The sequence below is a fragment of the Mustelus asterias genome, chromosome 11 (genome assembly GCF_964213995.1).
Source record: "Mustelus asterias chromosome 11, sMusAst1.hap1.1, whole genome shotgun sequence".
In the NCBI taxonomy this organism is placed as follows: Eukaryota; Metazoa; Chordata; class Chondrichthyes; order Carcharhiniformes; family Triakidae; genus Mustelus; species Mustelus asterias.
In genome coordinates this window covers 44,287,630-44,308,465 of record NC_135811.1, presented here as the reverse complement: position 1 = coordinate 44,308,465, position 20,836 = coordinate 44,287,630, and the positions used below count along the sequence as shown (strand labels likewise).

Sequence of the window (20,836 nt, the reverse complement as noted above, 5' to 3'; positions counted from 1 at the left end):
ATGTTAAAAATCTTTAAATTACATGTATCGGTTGCCAGTTTTGGCAGGCTCAGCAATATGGCAATAACATACTCCTTGAAGCAACAGCCGCCTGGATTTGCTATGGGTTGACTTCCTTCATTCTGTGGTTCTCTATGATGAGTAATGAGACACTCAGGTTTAAAGTTATGCTTGTCATTTTCCAAGCTGGACATGACGTTCGTGAGAGATTTAAATAATAGATCCTTTTTCCGATCTTGCCAGTTTGGAGGTCACATGTTGGGGCTCCAACTGGGGAATCATGTTTTAGTGAGGGGCTTTCCTTCAATAGCACCTGTGACACTGATCTGGGGGAAGGACTTTAAGGGTTTAGTGCACCCCCGCTGGCTCTGTGGATTCTGTGCTTTGAAGTTAAACTTCCAATTGAGTCTTCTGCTGCAGTACAAATCTCTGCCTTTAGCCGGCTTTTTTCCGGGAGCATTTTCTGGCAAAGTTTCTCTTCAGGGCGGCACAGTGGTTAACACTGCTGCCTCACAGTGCCAGAGATCCTGGTTCAATTCCTGGCTTGGGTCACTGTCTGTGTGGAGTCTTGCATGTTCTCCCTGTGTCTGCGTGGGTTTCCTCCGGGTGCTCCGGTTTCCTCCCACAGTCCGAAAGACGTGCTGGTTAGGTGCATTGGCCATGCTAAATTCTCCCTCAGTGTACCCGAATAGGCGCCGGAGTGTGGCGACTAGGGGATTTTCACAGTAACTTCATTGCAGTATTAATGTAAGTCTACTTGTGACTCTAATGAATAAACTTTTAAAAACCCTGCATATTTAACTTCTACTGGGGTGTTTCTGTCAGGTCAGAATTTTCATTGAGGTTTTGTCGTAGTCTTCCAGCATCTCAGCTTGTTCCAGCATTTTAGCAAGGTTAAGGGTTTTGTTTATCCAACACTGCCATCATGTTGGGAAGGTGTTAGTTACAAAACAATGACTCTTAAAGAAGTCTTTGGAGTCTTCAGTGGGTTAACTATAAGTCTTTATTAACAAGTAGAAGTATTTACCTTTGAATAATAAATGGTACAGGTTTAGAACTATCTCCATGCTTAGGTTTTAACCCATTCCTGCTCAACACCACACTGACCTCTGGGTCTGGGTCATACGTCTCTTATATCACTGTGTGCATGCTACTGTACCCAGTCCCATGTTTGCCAGATCCTCGCACAACATGGCCCAGCCTCTGCTGGATTGAAAAGCCCAGCTCTCTATGTTTCAAATCAGTAAGAAGTTTAACAACAAGTTAAAGTCCAACAGGTTTATTTGGTAGCAAATGCCACTAGTTATCGGAGCGCTGTCCCTTCGTCAGGTGGAGTGGAGAAATGCTTACAAACAGGGCATACAGAGACACAAACTCAATTTACAGAATAATGATTGGAATGCAGTCTTTACAGATAATCAAGTCTTAAAGGTACAAACAACCATGCAGACGCTATGACAACGGATGAATTAACACCGCTCGACAATCACCAGGCAAGACTGTTCTCTTCCTGTTGGGGAGCACTTCAGCGGTCATGGACATTCGGCCTCTGATCTTCGCGTAAGCGTTCTCCAAGGCGGCCTTCACGACACACGACAGCGCAGAGTCGCTGAGCAGAAACTGATAGCCAAGTTCCGCACACATGAGGACGGCCTCAACCGGGATGTTGGGTTCATGTCACACTATCTGTAACCCCCACAGCTTGTCTGGACTTGCAGAATTTCACTAGCTGTCCTGTCTGGAGACAATACACATCTCTTTAACCTGTGCTTAATGCTCCCTCCATTCACATTGTTTGTACCTTTAAGACTTGATTATCTGTAAAGACTGCATTCCAATCATTATTCTGTAAATTGAGTTTGTGTCTCTGTATGCCCTGTTTGAGAGCATTTCTCCACTCCACCTGACGAAGGGGCAGCGCTCCGAAAGCTAGTGGCATTTGATCCCAAATAAACCTGTTGGACTTTAACCTGGTGTTGTTAAACTTCTTACTGTGTTTACCCCAGTCCAACGCCGGCATCTCCACATTATGTTTAAAATACCAATGATGTCTTATCAACATATTTAAAGAACGATCACCCCAGTTTTCAGCAGGTGACCTTCTCATTCTCTCAGAAACACAGGTGAAGCATGTGGGATATTTACAGGATGTTTGCACTGTTTGAGAGCACATTTCCACTCCATCTGACGAAGGAGCAGTGCTCCGAAAGTTTATGGTATTTGCTACCAAATAAACCTGTTGGACTTTAACCTGGTGTTGTGAGACTTCTTACTGGATATTTACAGGTCAGCTCTCTAAGTAATATTAACTGCCTGTCCAATCTGTTAAAAATACTCCTCCACATGTTGCCATTAGCAGGACATAGAAACATAGAAAACTACAGCACAAAACAGGCCCTTCGGCCCCACAAGTTGTGCCGAACATATCCCTACCTTTTAGGCCTACCTATAACCCTCCATCCTATTAAGTCCCATGTACTCAACCAGGAGTCTCTTAAAAGACCCTATTGAGTTCGCCTCCACCACCACTGACGGCAGCCGATTCCACTCGCCCACCACCCTCTGAGTGAAAGGCTTCCCCCTAACATTTCCCCTGTACCTACCCCCAGCACCTTAAACCTGTGTCCTCTCGTAGCAGCCATTTCCACCCTGGGAAAAAGCCTCTGAGAGTCCACCCGATCTATGCCTCTCAACATCTTATATACCTCTATTCGGTCTCCTCTCATCCTACGTCTCTCCAAGGAGAAAAGACTGAGCTCCATCAGCCTATCCTCATAAGGCATGCCACTCAATCCAGGCAACATCCTTGTAAATCTCCTCTGCACCCTTTCAATCTTTTCCACATCCTTCCTGTAATGAGGCGACCAGAACTGAGCACAGTACTCCAAGTGGGGTCTGACGAGGGTCTTATATAGCTGCATCATTATCCCCGGACTCCTAAACTCAATCCCTCGCTTGATAAAGGCCAGCACACCATACGCCTTCTTAACCACCTCTTCCACCTGCGGGGCCAATTTTAGAGTCCTATGGACCCGGACCCCAAGGTCCTTCTGATCCTCCACAGTACTAAGAGTCTTTCCCTTTATATTGTACTCCTTCATCCCATTCGACCTGCCAAAATGGACCACTACGCATTTATCTGGGTTGAAGTCCATCTGCCACTTCTCCGCCCAGTCTTGCATCCTATCTATGTCCCTCTGTAACTTCTGACATCCCTCCAGACTATCCACAACCCCACCAACCTTTGCGTCATTGGCAAACTTACCAACCCATCCCTCCACTTCCTCATCCAGGTCATTTATGAAAATGACAAACAGCAAGGGTCCCAGAACAGATCCCTGGGCACACCACTGGTGACCGACCTCCAATTAGAAAAAGACCCATCTATATACACTCTGTGCCTCTTTTGGGCAAGCCAGTTCTGGATACACAGGGCAGCAGCCCCTTGGATCCCATGCCCTCTCACTTTTTCGAGAAGCCTTGCATGGGGGACCTTATCGAACACCTTGCTAAAATCCATATAAACCACATCTACCGCTTTCCCTTCGTCAATGTGTTTAGTCACATTTTCGAAGAACTCCACCAGGCTCGTAAGGCACGATCTGCCTTTGACAAAGCCATGCTAAATATTCTTGAGCATACTAAACCTCTCTAAATGCTCATAAATCTTGTCCCTCAGGATCTTCTCCATCAGCTTACCAACCACTGAGGTTAGACTCACCGGTCGGTAATTTCCTGGGCTATCCCTATTCCCCTTCTTGACAATAGGAACCACATCCGCAATCCTCCAATCCTCCGGCACCTCTCCCGTCTCCATTGATGACGCAAAGATCATCGCCAGAGGCTCTGCAATCTCTTCCCTCGCCTCCCCCAGTAACCTGCGGTACATCCCATCCGGACCCGGCGACTTATCTATCTTGATGCCATTCAAAGATTCCAGCACAACCTCTTTGTTAAAGTCCACATACTCAATCTTTTCAGTCCACCGCAAGCCCACAGTACATCCACCCATGTCCTTCTCCTCTATGAAAACCGAGGCAAAATACTCATTAAGCACCTCTGCCATTTCTACTGATTCCGTACTGATTTTCCCGCCTTCATCTTTTATAGGCCCTATTCCTTCACGTCTCATCCTTTTACTCTTCACATATTTATAGAACGCCTAAGGTTTTCCTTAACTCTACTTGCCAAGGCCTTCTCGTGACCCCTTCTGGCTCTCCTAATTTCCTTCTTTAGTCCCTTCCTACAAGCCGTATACTCATCTAGATCCCTATCTTCGCCAAGCTCTCTGAATCTTTTGTATGCTTTCCTTTTCTTCTCGACTAGGTCCCGCACAACTTTCGTGCACCACGGTTCCTTTAACCTACCAACTCCTCCCTGTCTGCTCGCAACATTGTCCTGTAGAACCCTAGACAGACATTCCTTGAAAAACTGCCACCTCTCTTCAGTAGATTTCCCCGAGAATACCTCCTTCCAATTTACTCCTCTAATCTGCTGTCTAATGTCTTCATATTTCCCCTTACTCCATATAAACGCTTTCCTAGCTTGCCTGGTCCTCTCTTTTTCCAATGCAAGCATAAAGGAGATAGAGTTATGATCGCTATTCCCAAGATGCTCTCCCACTGAGAGATCTGACACCTGTCCAGGCTCATTGGTCAGTATCAGATCAAGTACCGCCTCTCCTCTTGTAGGCTTGTCCACATGCTGTGTCAGGAAACCCTCCTGAACACACCTAACGAACTCCTCCCCATCCAATCCCCTTACCCTAGGGATATTCCAATCTATGTTTGGGAAATTAAAGTCTCCCATCACAACAACTCTGCTATTATTGCAACTCTCCAGGATCTGTTTCCCTATCTGCTCCTCCACCTCCCTGTCACTATTGGGCGGCCTATAGAAAACTCCCAGCAAAGTGATCGACCCCTTCCCACTCCGAACTTCCACCCACAGAGATTCTGTAGACAATCCCTCCACAGCATACACCTTCTCTACAGCTGTGACACTATTCCTGATCAGCAGTGCCACTCCACCCCCTCTCTTGCCTCCCTCCCTGTCCTTCCTGAAACATCTGAATCCCGGCACCTATAGTATCCAGTCCTGTCCCTGAGACATCCAAGTCTCCGTAATGGCCATCACATCACACTTCCAGGCATCGATCCATGCTCTGAGCTCATCCCCTTTATTCACTATACTCCTGGCATTAAACACATCTCAATCCTTTGGTCTGAGCTCTCCCCTTCTCTAACCCCTGTCCATCCTCCCTCTTGCACCGTCTATAACCCTTCTCTGTTTGCGAGCTAACTTCCTCGCTCCCAGTCACCTCGTCTCGATCCCCTCCCCCCAACCTATCTAGTTTAAACTCTCCCCAGTAGCCTTAGCCAACCTTCCCGCCAGGATATTGGTCCCCCTGGGATTCAAGTGCCACCCGTTTTGTGTGTACAGGTCACACCTGCCCCTAAAGAGGTCCCAATAGTCCAGGAACCTGAATCCCTGCCCCCTGCACCAGTCCCTCAGCCACACATTCATCCTCCACCTCACTCCATTCCTGCCTTCACCCTTCCATGGCACAGGCAGCAATCCTGAGATTACTACCTTTGCTTTCCTCCTTCTCAGCTGTCTCCCTAATTCCCTATACTCTCTTTTCATGACCCCTTCCCCCTTCCTTCCCACATCAGCGGTACCAATATGTACCACTACCTCTGGCTCCTCTCCCTCCCCCCTCAGGATTTCCGAGAGTCGACCAGCGACATCCTGGATCCCGGCCCCAGGGAGGCAGACCACCATCCGAGACTCCCGCCTGCCTCCGCAAAAACGCCTGTCTGACCCCCGTACTGTCGAGTCCCCGATTAACACTGCCTTCCTCCCCTTTTCCTTAGCCCTCTGAGTTCCAGGGCCGGACCCCACTCCGGAGACACGGCCACTGCTGCTTCCCCCAGGCGGGCTGTCCCCCCCAGCAGTACTCAGGCAGGAGTACTTGTTGTGTCGGGCTTTACCCTTCCTGGCCGTCACCCACTTGGCCTCCACCCGTGGCCCTGGTGTGACCACCTGATGATAGCTCTTGTCTATCACCTCCTCATTCTCCCTTAACAGCCTAAGATCTTTGAGCTGCACTTCCAGCTCCTTAACACGACCCCTCAGGAACTGCAGCTCGACACACCCTCACAGATGTGGATGTCCGGGAGGCCAGGTGCCTCCAGGACCTCCCACATCCTACACTGGGAACAACACACTGGCTTCACACTCATATTTGCCCCTTTATACCAAGGTACACAGAGAAAAGTAAATAAGAATGAAAAAACTCACCCCTGCTCGCCCTGTCCCCCGAAGCCCTGTGAGCCAAAGCCCTTATAGCTCACACTCTGCTTCCCACTCACTACGCTGCCCGCTCCCGACGCTGCCCGCTGTATACTGCAGCCTACCTTTTATACTTCGCGCGCTTAAAAAACCCTTCCCAGACTCCTTAGCAGCCCACTTCCGGTTTTCAGTTTAAAATTAAGAAAAATACTACTACAAAAATAAAGGCAAAAAAAAAGCACACTAACTGACTAAATAAATAAATCTCTCACTAGCACTCCTGCCACAAATCACTCCCTCTCTGCTTGCTCCAGTGGAACAATGACCTTGGTCTAACCGTGTTAAAAATGCTACTATAAAGTTAAAGAACAAAGAACAAAGAACAGTACAGCACAGGAAACAGGCCCTTCGGCCCTCCAAGCCTGTGCCGCTCCTTGGTCCAACTAGACCAATCGTTTGTATCCCTCCATTCCCAGGCTGCTCATGTGACTATCCAGGTAAGTCTTAAACGATGTCAGCGTGCCTGCCTCCACCACCCTACTTGGCAGCGCATTCCAGGCCCCCACCACCCTCTGTGTAAAAAACGTCCCTCTGATGTCTGAGTTATACTTCGCCCCTCTCAGCTTGAGCCCGTGACCCCTCGTGATCGTCACCTCCGACCTGGGAAAAAGCTTCCCACTGTTCACCCTATCTATACCCTTCATAATCTTGTATACCTCTATTAGATCTCCCCTCATTCTCCGTCTTTCCAAGGAGAACAACCCCAGTCTACCCAATCTCTCCTCATAGCTAAGACCCTCCATACCAGGCAACATCCTGGTAAACCTTCTCTGCACTCTCTCCAATGCCTCCACGTCCTTCTGGTAGTGCGGCGACCAGAACTGGACGCAGTACTCCAAATGTGGCCTAACCAGCGTTCTATACAGCTGCATCATCAGACTCCAGCTTTTATACTCTATACCCCGTCCTATAAAGGCAAGCATACCATATGCCTTCTTCACCACCTTCTCCACCTGTGTTGCCACCTTCAAAGATTTGTGGACTTGCACACCTAGGTCCCTCTGTGTTTCTATACTCCTGATGACTCTGCCATTTATTGTATAACTCCTCCCTACATTATTTCTTCCAAAATGCATCACTTCGCATTTATCCGGATTAAATTCCATCTGCCACCTCTCCGCCCAATTTTCCAGCCTATCTATATCCTGCTGTATTGCCCGACAATGCTCTTCGCTATCCGCAATTCCAGCCATCTTCGTGTCATCCGCAAACTTGCTGATTACACCAGTTACACCTTCTTCCAAATCATTTATATATATCACAAATAGCAGAGGTCCCAGTACAGAGCCCTGCGGAACACCACTGGTCACAGACCTCCAGCCGGAAAAAGACCCTTCGACCACTACCCTCTGTCTCCTATGGCCAAGCCAGTTCTCCACCCATCGAGCCACTTCTCCTTGTATCCCATGAGCCTTAACCTTCTTAACCAACCTGCCATGTGGGACTTTGTCAAATGCCTTACTGAAATCCATATAGACGACATCCACGGCCCTTCCTTCATCAACCGTTTTTGTCACTTCCTCAAAAAACTCCACCAAATTTGTAAGGCACGACCTCCCTCTTACAAAACCATGCTGTCTGTCACTAATGAGATTGTTCCGTTCTAAATGCACATACATCCTGTCTCTAGATTTGGATCTCAAAGGGTTAAATTCTCAATCTGGCCGGGCTGGGAGAGGTGGATTAGAATTAAAATAGGTTGGCTTGCTCAACTTGGAGTTAACCTGAAAGGAAATAAAATGAAAATGAACGTGCTGCCCCTCACACAGGAGAGCACAATATGTTTTGATGTTACAGGAAGCAATGTGGAAGAAGTCTACAATGGTCTGCTGTTGTTATTTTTGTTCAGTCTGCTGCAAAATAAACCAACTTCTTGATCTGTCACCAGCCTCATCTTACCAGAGCCTTCATCAGCTCTGCTCAGTGACAAACTGGAGAAGCTCAAGCCCATGTGTGAAAACCACAATCAATTAACTCATGAGACTGGCTGTTATACATTCCACCTTTGTAATCGCTGGTAATTGTGAGATCCTTTTCTTTTTAAATGTTGCAGTTAACTTGCCATTGCTTTGCTAGAAAGGTAGTTTGGGACACTTCGGTCATTTCTCCCATAGCAAAGTCCAGGCAGTTTCTAACATGTTGCGTGAGAAATGGTTGTCTCAGAGATGTTAGCTTTCCAGGACGGCAGCGTGCTGACTCAGGGATGCGAAGGAAGGTGAAAGGTATTTAAAATGTGGGATGGACAGTTGTTCTGCACAGGATTCTATTCAATGATCAATTCGTCAGAAATGTCTGGTCATTCAGAAAGTAATCTAGCATCTTGATACTGAGAATCTCTTTTCATCTCTGCTCCCCTTCGAAAATAAAGTTTTTAAAAATCAGGATGGAGACACCAGAATGGTGGGTAACAGCAGGTTACTCGTGGGACTGGACCCATGCTTTTACATTAGGTGTCAGACCCACAGGAGTCGGTTAGTGCCTAAGGACACTATTATTGCAATGCATGTGGACAGAAGCTAAGTTTAAGTTTATTTATTATGTCACAAGCAGGCTTACATTAACACTGCAATGAAGTTACTGTAAAAATCCCCGAATCGCCACACTCCAGCGCCTGTTCGGGTTCACTGAGGGAGAATTTAGCATGGTCAATGCACCTAACCAGCACGTCTTTCTGATTGTGGGAGGAAACTGGAGCATCCGGAGGAAACCCACACAGACACGGGGAGAACGTGCAGACTCCGCACAGACAGTGACCCAAGCCGGGAATCGAACCCAAGTCCCTGGCGCTGTGAAGCAGCAGTGCTAACCACTGTGCCACCATTCTATACTAATTTTCACAAGTGTTTCACGTCATACTTATTGCTCGGCGAGATTGCCTCTGATTAAAGGGAACAGCAGACCGATGAAAGCAAGTGCTGCTTTATTCCAGCATTAACTAGGCCTGCGTTCAGTGAGGCTGAAGGAGCCACGACCATTCCGACAACAAATATGAGTGAGGCATAAAGATCCAGACCAGAACATGAGGGAGTTTCATTATTATACTCCTGAGCTCTGCTACAATCCCTGCCTGCGCGGGAGACACGGTAAGAGTTTTAACAATACCAGGTTAAAGTCCAACAGGTTTATTTGGTAGCCTTTGGTTGGACTTTAACCTGGTGTTGTTAAAACTCTTACTGTGTTTACCCCAGTCCAACGCCGACATCTCCACATCATGCGCTGGAGATACAGAGCTGCCAGAAGCAGCCAAGTGGTGAATGACACCACTGAGCCCATGTAGATATCTGTGACAGATTGTAATTGAAGGCTTTGAGCAGAAATGATCGCGAAACATTTAATAAGAATAAAATACATTTAAATATTGCACAGCGATCAATTAGACTCAAATCTATGTACCAGGAAACTTGGAAACTGCTAAATGATATAACATTATTTGAAGCAACTGCCTATAGCATAGTTCTGACATGGCTTGAGAATTATGGGTAATTTTAGCTAAAAGTTGATACTAGTAAAAAAAGCTACATTTTCCACTAAAATGAGCAAAGACAGGAAATTAAGCCCCGACATGCCTCCACTTTTTGTTCCAATACTTCCTTACTGAGATAAGAGGCATGCTTGCTAAATCTTTACAAGTCAGTATAGTTATTCTTGATGTCAGTTCACACTCTGGATGAACCATCACCTCTGGGTATTTCATCATTTGTTCTCATTTTTATGACCCCATCACGTGCGGTCAGGTTCATTTCAGGGAGATGTTAAATATATCGCTATGAAATGAGTCAACGTCATTCCAAAATTAGAGAAACTGGAAGGGAAAAACATCCACAGGACTGTAAGGAAAGAGCAGGGAGGTGGAACTAATTGGATTGCTCTGCAAAGAGCTGGCGCAGGCACAAAGGCCCCGATTGCCTGTTTCTGTGCTGTATCATACAGTGATATTACTATGAGTATTATCTCAGATTATAACGCAGATACCCATTTAGAAAAGGTCAAAAAAATGCAAACAAAGCACTGGGGCTCAGAGCTGGAGGAATACATTTTTAAAAGCAGACAGAGTGGCTACAATGCTCCGATCTCACCCCTAGCCGGGATTCTCCAGTCCCGCTGCAATGAATGGAGTTTTGACTGAGTGCCGAATCCTCCCTTCGCACTGGGAGCAGTGGCGTGGTGTACGAGATCGGAGAATCCCAGCCAGTGTATTCAACTTATGTTGAAATTCGGTTAGAACAAACTTAAAGTGCTGTGCACCAATCTGGACTATATCTTGCAAAAAAGATCCCGGTGATGATTTTCAGCCTGCGTTCACCATCCCAGAGAACAGTGACACCGACTGATAATCCAAAGAGAACCGATAAACACGTTTCTCTCTGGAGAGATCGCGTTCCGCGGTTTTCCCCACCCTCACGGCTAATGTCGTGAGATTCACGCCCAGAGAGGGTGAGAACCTCATTTAAATGTATGTGAATATAATTTAATTGAAAGCCTCCCTCCCCCTCATCATATATTCCTCCCGAGCTGTATTTTCAAAGCAGGCATGAACCGGTCATGGGGAACCCTCTGGGAGGGGGTGCAAAGGTGAGTATAGCCCCGAGGGGAGAGCGACATGCCCCCGGCACAGGTTGGCAAGGCCAGGTTGGCACTGTACCAACTTGGCAGCACCAATCTGTGTCAGGGCAGAGCCAACGGCAGACCAAGTGGGAGCTTAATGAGGGTGGGGGGGCATGTGTGTGTGTAGTGGGAGGAAGAGAGGGAAATGTCGGTGATGATTGTTGCGGGGGGAGGTGGAAATGCTGGCTTTGATCACGGGGGTGAGGAAATGCCGGCATAGATTGCAGACCGGGCAGGGAATGCCAGCATCAATAGCCGATTGGGTTGGGGAGAGAGCCCCTGAGACCTCTGGGGAGGTGGGATGGTTATTTCTTAGTCGGAAAGGGACACCTTAAAAAGGGTGCCCTAATCTCAGTGCAGCTGGCTTTACCAGCGTGCTTAGGCCTGCCCTCCTCAAAATGATGCCGTTAAACATGACCCCCCCCTCCCCCCTTCCCCCGCTGCCTTTCTTTTGTGATAAAGTGTCATAAGATCTGGTGAGAAAACCTGCCAGTTTCTCTGGAGAGAAACACTCCAGTCTTCAGTCAGATCCTGACACTTTGCCATTTTTTGGGAAGATTCTGCCTTAATCTTCTGGTCCCACCCCATGGAGGAACTCCAGAGAGTGCAAAAATAAGTTACAAGCCTATCCCAAACCTGAGAGGCTGTACCTTTCAGGGAAGACTAAGCAGGTTGGGTGCTCATTTCTCTAGAAAAAAGAAAGTTAAGGGGTGACCCAACAGATGTTTTTTGAAGAAGTTTGATAAGGTAGATAGAACAAAGAACAAAGAAAAGTCCAGCACAGGAACAGGTCCTTCAGCCCTCCAAGCCTGTGCCGATCATGATGCTCGAACTAAAAAAAAACCTTCTGCCCTTACTCAGTCCATATCTGTTCCCTCCCTATTCATGTACTCATCCAGATGCCTCTTAAATGTTGCTAGTGTGCCTGCTTCCACCACCTCTTCTGACAGCACGTTCCAGGCATCCCTCACTCTCTGTGTGAAAAACATCCCTGCACATCTCCCTTAAACTGTCCCCCTCTTGCCTTGAACCTGTGCCCCCTTGTAATCGACACTTCCACCCTTGGAAAAAGCCTCTGACTATCTATCCTGTCTATGCCTCTCACAATTTTGTAGACCTCTTAAGTTTAGTTTTAAGCAGGGTGCCACAGTGGTTAGCACTGCTGCCTCACAGCAGTGAGGGACCCGGGTTCGATTCCCGGCTTGGGTCATTATCTGTGCAGAATCTGCACGTTCTCCCCGTGTCTGCGTGGGTTTCCTTCGGGTGTTCCGGTTTCCTCCCACAGTCCGATAGACATGCTGATTAGGTGCATTGGCCATGCTAAATTCTCCCTTAGTGTACTTGAACAAGCGCTGGAGTGTGGTGACTGGGGGATTTTCACAGTAACTTCATTGCAGTGTTAATGTAAGCCTACTTGTGATACTAATAAATAAACTTTAACCTTGGTGTTTTCTGGGTGTTTTAATCTGATTCTTAATTGAATTGCAAAAGGTGAGTGTAATTGGTTTATGGTGAATTTTCAAATTTTAGATTTATGGTTATTTTGAAAATATTGAGGAAGGTTTTGAATCGGTTTCCAAGGCTTAAAACTGGTGACACTGCTGGTGCAGATCAGTGACTGTAATAGAAATATTCTGATGGGTATTTCCCCAAACTGCAACATGTCTGGTTGACAAGTTGAAAATAAACAAGTAAAACACTACAGATGCTGGAAATCTGAAATAGACAGAAAAAGCGCTGGAAACACTCAGCAGGTCAGGCTGCATCTGTGGAGAGTGAAAAAGAATTCACCTCTCAGGTCGATGACCCGTTCATTAGATCTGGCAATAACAATCACAGAATCATAGAATCCCTACAGTGCAGGAAGGAGGGTCTGCACCGAGCACAATCCCACCCAGGCCCTATCCCCATAACTCCTTGCACTTACCCGAGCTAGTCCCCCTGATACTGAGGGGCAATTTATCATAGCCAATCAACCTAAACCGTACATCTTTGGACTGTGGGAGGAAACCGGAGTACCCAGAGGAAACCCACGCAGACACGGGGAGAACGTGCAAACTCCACACAAACAGTGACCCAAGGCGGGAATCGAACCCAGGTCCCTGGCGCTGTGAGGCGGCAGTGCTAACCACTGTGCCACCATGCCGCCCATGGCATAGTGAACGTGACAGCATATTCTGCCATCGCACTCTGACCCGGAGAGCAGTTAAAATACAACATCCAGAGGCTGCAGTCAGTGATTCTATGTTGCTCCACATGGTGTACTGTTGAGATCTGATTGCAAATACATAGAAATCAGTGAACTGATGAAAATTTGTCCCTTCGTGATTTTAGTCACAAAGAAAAAAACTTGTAAAAGTTACAACTTAAACGAGGTATAACTGGGTTTTTAACAGAGATTAATTTTATAATTACTGCTGAACAATCTCACTGACCCTAAAAAACTTATTTTATATTTGCGGAATGTTGAATTAGGATTTAAAATAACATTTTTAGCTTATTTTTTCTTTCTGACATTTCAGCTTCAACCTCAATCCCGTACGTGCATCTTAGTCGCTTATTTCTGTTAAATGTTGATTAAAAGTGAAAAATACAATCCACTTGACTTGCTGTTCTGTCTGTGACAATATTTGGTTGCTGATCCTGCTCGATTGTTGCTGCATGTCTGGAGATCAGGTTAATCTGGCAGCAGATTCAAACAGTAATGGCCAAACTGCAAGTCCACACCATAGTAGAGGGAGCTAGAAGAGGTTGGTGCCAAGCACTGTCATATCACTGGGCCGCTGTGTTTCGCCCTTTATAGGTCCTGCACAATCATGTTAAGTGTTCCAACATTTTGGGGGCGATTCTCCCCAAAATATTCTAAGTGTCGGATTTGCGGGAAAACTGGAGTAATTCACGCTGGTTTTATCAGTGGGAGTTCAGACTAGAATCTCCCCCACACTGTGCACTGCAGAGGCCACCAGCGTGAATTTAATTAGATTTCAGAGAGCGGGGCCTATCCCTGCCCGGAAGACTGAAATCAGCAGGCCTCTGCACATGTAGTGGCCCCGCAGTCTCAGTCCCCCTCTTTGCTAGCTCGATTGCTGGCCAGCCCAGGGCCCCCCCACGGCACAATTGTGATCCCTGCTGACTATTCTTGGGCCAGCCTCGAACCAACCCCCTGCCCCCCCACCTCCATCCTGGATTGCCCCGATCTCCAGATCCCCACCCCACAAAGGCTGACCCCCCCCCCCTGCTGACGTTGCCCCCCCCCCCCCACCCCCGCAGGCAGACTTCTCCCGACTGACCCCCCCCCCAACCACCCCCACTGATCGCTGGCCTCTTTCCTGCCCCCATCGATCCCCATGCAGAGTGGCAGTGGGACCCCACCAACCCTACCGATTGCCACTAAGCCCTGCCCCCCTACCAGGCCCTGGTCCCTATAGGCCCCACCCCCTTGGCACTGCCCCATGCCAAGGTGCCCCCAGGGTATGGGCACTTTGCCCCTTGGGCATGGGCACTTTGTCCCTTGGGCAGTGCCAGGGGGCACAGGCTGGCATTGCCAGGGTGCCTATGCTCTGGGGCACCACCCCCCCGCCGCCTGGCTCCTTGGGGGCCCCGGTTGCCCCCCTTTACATCAGTGGTGTCGTCCCAATAGTTCCCCAAAAGAGGGGATCTACTGTAAACCCCGCTAGAGTGAAATACTCTGGGGGGGTGGGAGCGGCTAGCGGGCCCAGAAAATTCAGTCCCAGGCCCGCTAATCACATTGAAATAACATTAAAAACTGACGTAAATTATTTACCTGGTTTTCCCGCTGGTTTCCAGTGCGGATCTGACGGTGCCAGAAATCCGGCGCTGGGAGAAGCGCGCACGGTGGGAACGCACGCACGAATCCCACGCATGCCCGGACCCGAGATTCTCCCACCCCGCTGCGCTCGAAAATTAGCGTGACGAGGTGGGAGAATCGCACCCTTTATGTTTTCCTGACTTTGAAAATCTGTCCCTCTTAAGTCCTCAACTTATGAGTAAACAACACATCTCTAAGCTTTTAAAGAAGGAAAGTGTCTCTTCCGTGCTGTAAAATTCCATGGGCTGGATTTGATTGCTCAAATTCCGGGGCCGGAAAATGCGGTCAGCCATTCAAAATTCCATTGACTTTGGCGGGAATGTAAAATCTCTACATTGCAGAAGGAGGACATTCGCCCATCGAGTCTGCACCGACTCTCTGACAGAGCATCTTACCCAGGCCCACTGCCCCTCCTATTCCCTTAACCCCACTAATCCCCATAACCTATACATCTTGGGACACTAAGGGGCAATTTAACATGGCCAATCCACTTAACCTGCACATCTTTGGGGTGGGGAGGAAACCGGAGCACCCGAGGGAAACTCACGAAGACATGGGGAGAATATGCAAACTCCACACAGTGATCAAGGCTGGAATCGAACCCGGGTCCCTGGTGCTGTGAGGAAGCAGTGCTAACCACAGTGCCACCTGCATAAAACCGAGCTCTTTGACCAAGCATTTAGGTACCTGCTCTAATATCTCCTTACGTGGCTTGGAGTCAAATTTTATTTTATATCTCTACCGTGAAGTGCCTTTGGATGTTTAATTACGTTCGGGGTGCTATATAAATGCAAGTTGTTCTTGTTGAATGATGTATTCCATATCTATTAAGCTGTGATTTGTTGGTGTTTTGTAATACATTCAATGCTGTAGCATATTGTACTTAGTATAATGCTTTGAAATACGATTCTTTGAGCTATAACATGTGACACATTAATATGGCACAGATAATACATTTAGAACAATTAGAACATGCAGGGAAGGGAAAATATATAATTTTAACTTTAAGAAGGAAAGTACTCTGCTATCAATTTACTTACCAAAAACGTTGCCCCAGATATTTTCTGCCTTTCCACCACACTGGCAGGTTCATATAAATTATTCTGTGTATAAATGAGAAACAGGAATATGTTTAGCTTCAAACACTAGCTGATCAGAAGGCTCCAGTTTATTTCACTCTGACGAAGGGAAACACCCTTTGCTAAACTTTACAGTTCCAGCAAAGGATTTACATAATCAATAGTTAAGGTTAATATTGAATGGAATTGCAGCGTTGTCACTGTCTTCTCTCATTCTGGAATATAGCACTCCAAATAACAGTTCTGTCCATACTGACTAATGTTTAAACTGGATTACCAAACAACTTTGCAATACTTCCTGGATCGCCTTCAATGCTTTTCCTTATATTTGTTGAAGTTTTGCCTTGTTTTGCTCTCATTTACCTTGCCACAATTTTGGAGCAATTATTATGCATGATCAACTTTTAATTGAAATGAAGTCGGTGTTGTAACGTTTGTCTGCATCAAACTTTAATAAAGGAGAGAGTTGCGTCTTACCAGTCGCAGGAATTCTGATAGTTCTCGAGTTCTCCAGCTCTCACACTCTTCCCGGGTTGGTAGCCTTGTGGCCATTGTGCGCCACAAGACTAGAGGAGCCCGCCTCGGCCTTTGAACTGATCTTTTGTGTTTTGAGTTCTGATAACTGATCCTCACTCCCCCCTTTCCCAGCAAATAAGGCGGAAGTTTTCAAGAACTGAACTTCAGTCTGTAAAGGTCCTCCCACCGCGGTTATTTAACCACTTACGCAATCGCGAATACTTCACTAAATTATTCTGACCGAAATGACTTGCGATAAAAAAGGGGTCAGGTAGCAAACTTGGCTGCTGTTAAATGCGGTGAATGGCTTGATGAACTGACAGCTGCCGTTCACCAATCCGCTAGTTGTACATTACAGCTATAAATATCGACAATAATCTGAGATCACATTGTATCATTTAGAGTAGCTCACTGTGTCTAGTCACTGGTCTATTTTTCAATTGTTTGTTGAATAAATAAAGAGTTTTGTGAGAGATGTTAATAAGCAAGGGATTATTGCACTATTCAATGTTGGGTTGTGGGTATCGCATGCAATATCAACATTTAATGCCTATCTCTAATTGCCATTGACAAGGTGATGGTGAGCCATTTGCTTGAAGCACTCCACTCCTGATGGTGTCTGAGTCAGCATTGCGGTGGATTGAGTATGGGAGCAAACATATAATCCATGATCTCTCTTTGAGCTTCCATTGCAGCAATGAGATACAAATAGCCTCTGCCCATGTTGCAGGGAAGCTACGATTGTCAATCCTCCAGGATTGGGCTGGAGCCTTCAGGAATTGAAGATCAATCTTCAGGAACTGCTGTCCACAACCTGGAGAAAAATCGTAGGGATATATATTTTTATATATATAGTTTCTGAGCTGATGGTTGCAAAATGTAGGTCAAATGATAGTGCCTCTTCTTCACTCTCATGGGATCTCTCTTCCTCCATGACTCCTTAGAGGCTGAGCGTGCATCAAGTCTTCTGAAAGTACACAAGCATAATGGAGGGTCGGAGTGAGGGAAGGGAGGAAAGCAGGAGTCCCACACTCCATCAAATGTTTCTATGGCACCTTTCAGTATGAGAGTGAGGAGCGATTGGAGAAGCTGCAATGAGGCAACAACTCACTACCATCCTCAATACAACTCATCACCATCCTCAATGGTCCCCACAGTGACAGTGCCACCGACTCTGTGGTATCCAACCCAATGATTCATTGGACCATCTCCTCGAGGGTGCTGAGGGGATGCAGGCACACTGGTCCTCCACTGGCTTTCCCCTTGACGGTCACCTTCTCCTTCAAGAGAGAGGCTAGAAAGTCAGTGAATGTGTGTTAGTGTGCCTGGATGATGCACCTACCATAGCTGAACAACTGTAGGTTTGAGGAGGTGTGGACAGGTGTATTTATAGCAGGTATAATTGGAAGGTGTATGTGGGTGAGATGTAGAATAAGGGCGATAAGATGAGTCCTGAGTATCACAATGTGCTGCTGGGTGAGTGATGGAGGTGTGATCTAGGTGGGTGATGTGGTCGATTTAAGATGGATTCACTCACCATCACATACTGAGAGAAGGCATCAAACATTACCACAGGCTTCCATCCCTGTTCCTGGAAGACTTCCTGTTCCCCATCAGAACCATGGTTTCTTCCCTGACAACCTCTTCTCAAATCAGTGCCTCAGGAGTAGTATCACTGAAGTGGGGAGTCCTTGCACGCTGCAACATCTGCTGTGACCATGAGTACTCCAATGTGATTATCCACCAGCATTCGATCAATTGCTGATTCTGGTATTGCATCTAAGATGCTATCAGGATGGCAAAACCAACTCCATGATCAGTAGGGTCACTGTCAGCCTCTCTTTTCCAAAAGACAGTGTATCGTCCTGCTTGTTCCTACAGACTGCCCCTCTCCAGGAAGGTGAATCCCATGGAGTGCAGTGATGTCAATTTGGATTCTTGAGAGCTCATATGATACAATTGCATTTCTTCTTACTGGACAGTCACTGTTGAATGGTCTCACACTAGAAGTTGCAAAATCTAAAGTTTTCAAACTCAAAGATGGTGATCCCGTAGAGTGCAGTTCCCCAGCCAGGAGAAAGTGGGTTCGTCTATTTTTAGGGCACTGTTTCTACACCCCCCTCCCATTGGGGTGAGTAGAGGGTATCCTGAAGAAGACTGCTCAGTTACAGGTGCTGCTGCTGCTGAAAAACTCCTCTGTCTTAACACAGGGTGAAATCTTGCCTAAAAACGGCAGTGTTGTTTCCAGTGAGAAAACCGATGTGTTTCTCTCCAGAGAAACCAGTCGGATTTCTCTTGCAGATCTTATGACACTCCGCCAAAAAAAAAATCAAGGGGGCGTGTTTCACACCACGCCGGCAAAACCCGGCTGCTCAGAGATTGGGATGCCATCTTTAAAGGGATCCCTGATCAGAACCTGCGTATGACATCATATAACATGGGGACCTCAGGGTGCTGTCATTGCCCACACAATCTTGATGGGTTGGGGGTCTGATTTTGGTGATGTGTCGAGCCATGTTGACCAGACCACTTTACTGTGCAGCCTTCTTCTGCTTCTTCAGCCAGTGAGGTGCACAGCCTTCCTTTGCATGTTCTGCCACTAAAGATGTTCTGGAGGTACACTTGCTTTGGTACCTCTGCTCAACTTTTCCACCACGTGTGGCCCTACTAGAATCAATGAATTCCCAACAACACCGCTGAAGGGATCATTGGAGCATATAAGCCTCTCCACTACAAAGTGGCGATCCATGGAGGGACTTTTAAAGACACTGTGCCTTTAAAAAGGGAAGGTTGCCTGGAATATGTGATTTCCGCATGAAGCTAGTTAGTCCCCTGTGGTGATCAGAGATCCCAACAGTGCTGATGCCCACTGGAGCTGCTGGAGACCACAGTAAAATCCTGAAAATGAGATGGATGCACCAACTTCTGTGCTGTCTACATTGTTCTCAACTGACAAGAGCATGTTGAGAAGAGTAATATGTACTCCTGTAATCTGGGTATATGAGTGCCCAACCCTGTGTTCTCTCTGCAGTAGCACCAAAGAGATGTGCAATCTGGGCACAAGCCAATAATGTGGTTTAAAAGATCAGTGGATTATGTGTGTTAAGTGAGTTACACCCAAGTATCCTTAGTCCTTTACCTCTGTTTATTAAATCCTGTGGTTGAACTAATTTCTACTGGTAAAACTCCCAGTTGCAAGTACCTTCCAATCGCATTGGTGGCGGGGATGGGGAGAGGGAAAGCATTTATAATCATGTCACAAAGCCCTGTCATCTGAAACAGAGCAGCTGGCCTGAAGAGAATTGAAGCTACAGGAAACCAACATACAGGCTAGTCATGAAATAAAATAAAATGTTGGCTCATTTAATGACTCAATACCTCTACTCCTGATGCTGGAGAGGGAGGAAATCAGATGAAGGAGGGATAAAGTGAATCACCGCATGAGGCGACAACACTCCATTCACAGTGGTTTGGAATGATGTCAGCCATAGTATCCCACAAGGGGTCAACAAAAGTCAAAACTATTAATCATTACACACTCCAGTCTGTCACTAAAAGCTGAAGACTCTATCAGTGTGATACTAATCGTGCCAGCATTACTCAATAATAGGGACCTTTTTTCATTTATTCATGGGATGTGGGTGTTGCTGCCTGGTCAGCATCTATTGGCCTTCACAAATTGCCCTTGCGAACATTGTGGTGATCCCACTTCTTGAACTCCTTGCAGTCCATCTGGTGTAGTTACAGCTACTGTGCGGATTAGGAGGAGACTTCCACGATTTCCCCCCCGTGACAGTGAAGGAATGGCGATATATTTCCAAATCAGGATGGTGTGGAATGAAATGGGGAATTTGCAGGTTGTGGTTTTCCATGCAGCAACTGTGCTTGCTTTTCTAGGTTGTAGACATCATGATCTTGGAACATGTTGTCAAAGGCACCTTGGTGAGTTGCTGCAATGCATGTTGTACACAGCATACACTATCGTGTGTACACTAATAGTCGTAGGAGTGATTGTTTAAGATGGTGGATGGGCTGCCAATCAAACAGGCTGCCTTGTCCAAGATTGTGTCAAGCTACTTAGATGCTGTTAGAGTTGAACCTATCCAGACAAGTGGAATGTATTCCATCAAACTCTTGACTGTAGTCTTGTAGGTGGTGAACAGGTTTCAGAGAGTCAGGATGCGAGTTACTCACCTCAGAATTCCTAGCCTCTGACCTGCTCTTGTAGACATAATATTAATGTAGCTGGTCCGGTTCAGTTTCACCCAGCTAACACCCAGGATGTTGATGCTGGGGTTCAACAATGGTAATGCCGTTGAATGTCAAGGGGAGATGGTTAGATTCACTCCTGTTGAAGATGGTCATTACCTGGCACATGTGTGGTGCAATTGTTACTTGTCGCTCAATAGCCTAAACCTGAATGTTGCCTGGGTCTTGCGACATGCAGACACGG

The 20,836-nt window shown here is 46.8% G+C and overlaps 2 protein-coding genes across 6 annotated transcripts in view; one reads left to right on the top strand and one right to left on the bottom strand.

The window, feature by feature from the left end:
* blnk (B cell linker) overlaps positions 1-16,554 on the bottom strand; it is a 223,981-nt gene extending 207,427 nt beyond the window's left edge. For 3 of the 4 annotated variants that reach the window (XM_078223481.1, XM_078223483.1, XM_078223484.1), the window contains exons 1-2: positions 16,345-16,480; positions 15,829-15,891 (exon numbers count right to left, since the gene is read on the bottom strand). In XM_078223481.1, coding sequence (XP_078079607.1) covers positions 15,829-15,891; positions 16,345-16,419 — 138 coding nt within the window. In that variant the 5' untranslated portion in view covers positions 16,420-16,480. Of the gene's footprint in view, positions 1-15,828; positions 15,892-16,344 lie in introns of all 4 variants that reach the window. The other variant, XM_078223482.1, reaches the window with a different exon arrangement.
* Positions 1-20,836, top strand: part of dntt (deoxynucleotidyltransferase, terminal) — a 418,285-nt gene that overhangs the window by 107,740 nt on the left and 289,709 nt on the right. The gene's annotated exons all lie outside the window — the stretch shown is intronic.